This window comes from Pongo pygmaeus, chromosome 19 (genome assembly GCF_028885625.2).
Source record: "Pongo pygmaeus isolate AG05252 chromosome 19, NHGRI_mPonPyg2-v2.0_pri, whole genome shotgun sequence".
Classification (NCBI taxonomy): domain Eukaryota; kingdom Metazoa; phylum Chordata; class Mammalia; order Primates; family Hominidae; genus Pongo; species Pongo pygmaeus.
In genome coordinates this window covers 96,356,268-96,363,092 of record NC_072392.2, presented here as the reverse complement: position 1 = coordinate 96,363,092, position 6,825 = coordinate 96,356,268, and the positions used below count along the sequence as shown (strand labels likewise).

The following is a 6,825-nucleotide window of genomic DNA, read 5'->3' as shown; positions in this document are numbered from 1 at the left end:
TTTGAACAACCAAGAAAAAAAATTGCAATTTATTAAGATTCAATAAAGCGTTGTACTTTCGAAAGCAACTTTCGATGCATGTTCTTCAACAATCACATTCTATGAGGAAAACATTAAGAGCCACAAACTTGTTTTTTAATCTCAGAGTTACAGACATATTAAGTTCAAAATTAAAGGTAAAAAAAAAAAAAAAACCCCAAAAACAAAAAAACCCCTCAAACCCAACAAAACCCCAAAACAAACAAACATATTCTTGACTTCCATCCCCAATTTTAAAACAATAGTTTTTCTACAACTCAATGCTCGCCGGCAGCACGAGAAGTGGTATGTCGGACGCACATACGCACGCGCACGCTCACACGCACACATATTGGATATACATACGCAGGTGTGTGTCCATCGAATATATAGAACGCATGTAATGGCAATGAGATGCAGTCGCTCTGAGGAAGGTTGGTTTTGCTAAATATCCTACTAAACTTGAGAAAAAAAGTCTTGAACCCAGCTTGTGCATAGTTCATGATCCTCTATAAAACCAGCTTTTGTGGATCTGCAATCTTGCAGGACTTTTTTTTTTTTTTTTTTGTATTTTTTTTTGTTTTGATAAAACCATTAAAAAGCTAATTAAAAAAAATGTAATGCACAAGTTTCCTGATCAAGCAGGCAGGGAGCACAATGTTCATATATATATATATTTTAAAACATACTTGAGGGTATGTTATTCCATTGTCTTTCTTCCTTGCAAAACAATCAAAACATTGATCATTTTTAAAACATAAAGCAATTTTTAATATATAAAGCACTCTTCAAACATCTATTTCTTTTGAGTCCATTATTTGGTAAATATGTAACTGCTACACATTAGAGATTAGGTATTTTTCTTCTTTGTGTTTTTTTTTCCTCTTTTTCTTTTTTTTCATTTTTTTGCTTTTTTTTTTTTTTGTTTGTTTTTTAAATAACATCTTCAGTGCTAGGAATTGGGTTTAAAAATACATGAAATGGTGTGGAGCTGCCCTCGGGAGCCCTGGCTTTCCTGAGAGCGCGTCCGGCATGTGCAAGACAGTGGCCACAACGCCTGTCACCTTGACGAAGGGGCGAAAGCAATCGACAGAGTCCATGACGATGGCCGAGGGAACAACACTGTCCCGTCCCAGAGCTCTGAAGGAGCGCATCTGCATTCTGAAAATAGGTTTCTTTACGACGGAAGTCTTTTTTTTTTTTTTTTTTAATTCCTTTTTAAATTTTTAAAATTTTAAAGTCTGAAGGAGAAAAAAAGGTCTGTAAACAGGTGGGAGCCCAAACCCCAGGCTCCCCCAAAAGCAGTCACAACCCACGCCCAAGTGCTTGTTTCTGTTCCTTCCGCGGAACCATCCATTCTTTACAAGTATCTATGGCCACAGTTCAACAACAGTTTTTTTTTCTCTTTAACTTTATATTCCAAATGGAAAAATGGTGCAATACTCTGGTAATAATTTTCTTGCATTAGTCCACAATAAAAAGCTGCTAAAGGTAGGTATACATATTATTTCTCCAGAGATATACACTGTACTTTTTAAACGCAGTCACAGAGTCCTTGAGTAAACATTTACACATGAATTGTCGCCAGCCCTGTCCTAGGAATTCTCTGTAATGTATAGGATTAGCTAAAGGAAGGGCGAGGACACTCAGTGCAAAGTTAGAAGCTAATAATAACAAACGTTTGACCAACGCGCCAAAGAAAAAGCATATACTGAATACAAGGGAAAACCCACAGTTACATCCTCACACACTTTCAAACACACAAACACAGAAAACTGCACGCCGTGCGGGAGCACGCGCCACACATGCACACACACACTTCTGTTTCAACACGCACACATACACACACACGTAGGCTACGAACTTAGAAATTCTTCCTAGAGCCTGTTTCTGTGTACTGATGTCAACCTGGAAGAGTAGAATTAGAAAGTGTTCACATTTCACTATTGGCCTGCTGGATTCAAGTATTTGCATGTTTGATATGTCTTTTTTTAACTTTTAAAAAATATTTTTTGGGATAAAAAAATGACATGAAAAAGTAATGAAACAAGGGTAATGTGCATAGGCGGATCCAGGGGAACAGAGAGCAGATCGCAGCCCGCGCCTTCCGCTCAGCTCCCGCCGCGGAGCCGCTCTGCGCCCGGCGGTCCACACCAGACTCTGCCCTGATTACCGGCCGCCTCTGGTCATGTGCATAATCGTCACAGGCTCATTTTAAATAGGCTTCACGTCTCCCTCCCTCCCCCACAGATAAAATAACCCTTTCCAGCCCACAATCTGAAAAGTGCCCTTCATGATAGAACTATTCTAAGCAGCTTTTATACTTAAAAAAAAAAAAAAATCAAAATGATAACACACTATACAAACATAAGACACACAAAATAAAAAGCTACGAGGAACATCCTGTCATTAGCATGTGACGCTGACCCACCGCAGCCCGCACTGTTTTGCGAACAGTTCGCAAGGACCGCGGCCAAGGTTCGTCTTCAGTCCTGGACAGAGGTACTCAAAAGGGCGGCCGCTGCTGGGTTCCAGCGGGTCTGTGGGGCCGCCCAGCCGGGAGGGGTCCCGGGAGGGGTCGGCTCTCCTGGTGCTGATGATGGCAGCGCCTACAAGGACTCCCCGCTGAGCAGGTCCCCAGGCAACAGGGTGGTCAGCGGGGTGGGGCTGCCGATCACCCTGCTGTCGTCGGCGCTGGGCGGGCCCCACAGGCTGCTGGAGTACTGGGGCACCCCGCCCCACAGCAGCTCACTGCTCCCCTTGCCACCCAGGCACGGGGCGTTCCAGTGGCCAGCGTCGCTGCGCACCAGGCCATGGGAGCTGCCCGCTGCGCTGAGCCGCGGCTGGCTGGATGCGCTGCTGGACTGCCAGCTGGAAGTGGGTGGCAGCGCCTGGCCTTGGGCTAAGAAGCGATTCACTTCTTCTTCACCAGCGAACTCGGCCAGGATGGTAGTGTTTCCCAGGACGCACCTGCAACAGCAAGATGGGGCACGTGAACAGGGCCACCCCAAGTCCTGCTGAGTTCGTGGCACTGGCTTTCTCTGTATTGGGAAAGGCCACCTGGAAGCCATCCTGTGGCTTCTGCTTGCCACTGCTATTTCCAAACCCAGACTGTGAATGTTCTGCTCAGTTCAGACTTCCAGCAGCAACATCGTACTGGCACAGAGAGCACATCTTCAAGTGCATGAACAGACCATTAAATGTGGGCTCATTTAGGGTCAGTGTCATTTGCATCCTGGGCTAAAAACAGGAATGACCAATTTCTAGGTTCCGTATCTCAAGTGATGTTACTGATCAGGTCTACTCATACTTCTATGAAAAGCAACCTTTCACTAGGGTGAAGAGTTGGCTGTGAGGACCACTGCTGGGCCCTGTGGAGGAGTGTGTCTCAGGCAGGCAGCAGACACAGCAACTCAGCAGCAGAAAAAAACCAGGAAGTCCCAAGATACCTGTGAGGAACTGACCCGCCTTTCCCCAATTCCTTTGTTGAAGTCCTAACCCCCAGTACCTCCCCATGTGACTGTGTTTGGAGATGCGGTCTTTAAGGCGAGAATTAAGTTAGTTAGATGAGGTCACATGGGTAAGCCCTAGTCCAACAGGACTGGTGTCCTTAGAAGGAGAGATTACGGCACAGACCTGCACAAAGAGACGACCGTAGAAGAACAGAGGGAGAAGGCAGCTGTCTACAGCCAAGGAGAGAGGCCTCAGGAGAAACCAGCCCTGCCCACACCTTCATCTTGGGTGTCAGACTTATGGCCTCCAGAAGTGGGAGGGTGGCCAGCCTGTGGGGTTCTGCTATGGTGGCTCAGGACACCCCTGCAACACCCCTAACCTAATGCTCTGGGGGATGGGGAGCTACTTGGAGCGCTGAGGTGGCTGTGAGAAAACATACATGTGCAGAGACTTCTGGGCCTTGGCAGCCTCCTCCTTGGAGCTGTACCGGACCACAGCATTGCCTTGAGTCAGATTCAGGTGGAATGTGATAAGAGGCCCATGTTGCAAACACAATGTCCGCAGTGTAGAACCATCAATCTGATAGAGGAAGCACAGAGGCATGAATGAGCTTTCTTCTGGTTTCTTTCACTACAGCCTTCCAAAGAAAAAACATATGAAATTGGATACACTAAACACTGGGAAAATGTTGTTCTTTAAAAGGCCTAATAATATGTGGTTTTACATTAACGTTTTATATCTCTGTGGCCAAACATGTACCTAAAATGTTGGATGTTTCAGCTACATTTTATAAGTTAGGCTAATCAGAGGAAGGAGAAAAACCCCATTTTGAATTCTGCTCTCCTTTCACCAGAGCACGTCACACAGAGCCTCTGGTTTGCAAAAGGCACCTGGGTCCAGCTGCTGACAACAGACTCGGGAGACGTGCAGGTGGGTGTGGCCTGGGTCCCGGGAAGGGACTGGCTAGCCCCACAGTCTGATGTGGCCAAACGACTCTTTTAAAAAATGTTATAAAAATACACACACGGGGTCTTGCTATGTTGCCCAGGCTGGTCTCCAACTCTTGGGCTCAGGTGATCCCTGGCCGCGGCCTCCCAAAGTGCTGGGATTACAGGCATGAGCTACTGTGCCCGGCCAGGCCCAACCACTCTTGAATGGGTAGTTGTAAGACAAACAATTCTATTTACAGAGCACGCTTTTCCAGCCTCTAGTGGGTAAACAAACAATTCACCAGGAACGTGGTTAAAAGAGGCCCCTGGGCCCCATCTGCTGCCGCTGCTGGAGCCAATCCTGGCACTTGCTCATCTCCTCCTATGCAGCGTCACCTACGGACCCTGACCAAGAACCCCAACTATCCTGCCCCGCCAGACAGCCTCATCTGCATCGGGGGCCAAGCGGGAACCCTCCCTGGATCATGCTCAGTGATGCAGGGGCACCATATTGCACCTGGGGAGTGAGGTTTCGAAGAACGAGCCAGCTGCTGGTTCTTCCTGAGGTGTCGGTGCTCCAGGCAGAACCTGCAACAAGAGGAGAGAACCCGGTTGACAAGGCCCCGTGCCAGTGGATAGTGTGGCCCTCCCCACTTCTTATTGTGCTGAAGTGTGGGACAGCACAGGCCATCACTGCGTGCTTTAGGAGAGCCTTTCTCAGCCTGGGAGGCCCATGCTTTCTTTGGTAAACCAAAACCTCACAGTCCCTGCAGATCCCCTTCCCACTTCCCCGTGGTGACTCTTGACTTCCTGGATCTTCCCACCAGCCCAGGAGGCCTGTGTTTTCCCATCTGTGCCAGGAGAGACAGGGGTGATGAGGCCCGAGAATCTCCAGGAAAGCTCTGCTCTCCACCTCTGCCTGTCCCCAGACCCAGTGTGGAATCAGTACTCCCAGGTTCTTCTGGTTAGTACAACAGAGCAAATCCCTAAAGGCTGCTGCTAAAAGGCAGAAACCATTACTTTCAAACTATCTGATACGGTTTGGCTGTGTCCCCATCCAAACCTCATCTTGAACTGTAACTCCCATGATTCCCACACCCCTATCCCAAAATCTGGCCATTAAACTGGCCCCAAAACTGGCCATAAAAAAAACTCTCTGCAGCACTGTGACACGTTCGTGACGGCCATGACGCCCGCGCTGTGACAGGCTCGTGACGGCCATGACGCCCGCGCTGTGACAGGCTCGTGACGGCCATGACGCCCGCGCTGTGACACGCTCGTGACGGCCATGACGCCCGCGCTGGAAGGTTGTGGGTTTACCGGAATGAGGGCAAGGAACACCTGGTCCGCCCAGGGCGGAAAACTGCTTAAAGGCATTCTTAAACCACAAACAATAGCACCAGCGATCTGTGCATTAAGGACATGCTCCTGCTGCAGATAACTAGCCCAAACCATCCCTTTATTTCGGCCCATCCCTTTGTTTCCCATAAGGGATACTTGTAGTTAATCTAATATCTATAAAAACAATGCTAATGACTGGCTTGCTGTTGATAAATACGTGGGTAAATCTCTGTTTGGGGCTCTCAGCTCTGAAGGCTGTGAGACCCCCGATTTCCCACTTCACACCTCTATATTTCTGTGTGTGTCTTTAATTCCTCTAGTGCTGCTGGGTTAGGGTCTCCCTGATCAAGCTGGTCTTGGCACAGAAGCAACTTTGGAACTGGGTAACAGGCAGAGGTTGGAACTCAAGGCTCAGAAAAAGACGGGAAAATGTGGGAAAGTTTGGAACTTCCTAGAGACTTGTGAAATGGCTTTGACAAAAATGCTGATAGGGATTATGGACAATAAAGTCCAGGCTGCAGCGGTCTCAGATGGAAATGAGGAACTTGTTGGGAACTGGGGCAAAGGTGGCTCTTATTGTTTTAGCAAAGAGACTGGTGGCATTTTGCTCCTGTCCTAGAGATTTGTGGAACTTTCAACTTGAGAGAGATGATTTAGGGTTATCTGGCAGAAGAAATTTCTAAGCAGCAAAGCATTCAAGAGGTGACTTGGGTGCTGTTAAAAGCATTCCATTTTATAAGGGAAGTCGAACATAAAAGTTCAGAAAATTGGCCAGGCACGGTGGCTTACGCCTGTAATCCCAGCACTTTGGGAGGCTGAGATGGGTGGATTACCTGAGGTCAGGAGTTTGAGACCAGCCTGGCCAACATGGGGAAACCCCATCTCTACTAAAAATACAAAAATTAGCTGGGCATGGTGGTGGGCACCTGTAATCCCAGCTACTCGGGAGGCTGAGACAGAAGAATTGTGGGGTTGGAGCTCCCACACAAAGTCCCTACTGGGGCACCACCTAGTAGAGCTGTGAGAAGAAGGTCACCGTCCTCCAGACCCCAGAATGGTAGATCCACTGACAGCTTGCACCGTG

General features: G+C 47.9%; 1 protein-coding gene across 10 annotated transcripts in view; it reads right to left on the bottom strand.

Annotated features, from left to right (window-relative positions):
- The window catches only part of TNRC6C (trinucleotide repeat containing adaptor 6C), a 147,882-nt gene continuing 141,057 nt past the window's right edge, over positions 1 to 6,825 (bottom strand). For all 10 annotated transcript variants that reach the window (XM_063656544.1, XM_054456658.2, XM_063656545.1 and 7 more), the window contains 3 exons: positions 4,918 to 4,988; positions 3,911 to 4,050; positions 1 to 2,988 (listed from right to left, as the gene is read on the bottom strand). In XM_063656544.1, the coding sequence (XP_063512614.1) occupies positions 2,628 to 2,988; positions 3,911 to 4,050; positions 4,918 to 4,988 (572 nt within the window). In that variant the 3' untranslated portion in view covers positions 1 to 2,627. The remainder of the gene's footprint in view (positions 2,989 to 3,910; positions 4,051 to 4,917; positions 4,989 to 6,825) is intronic.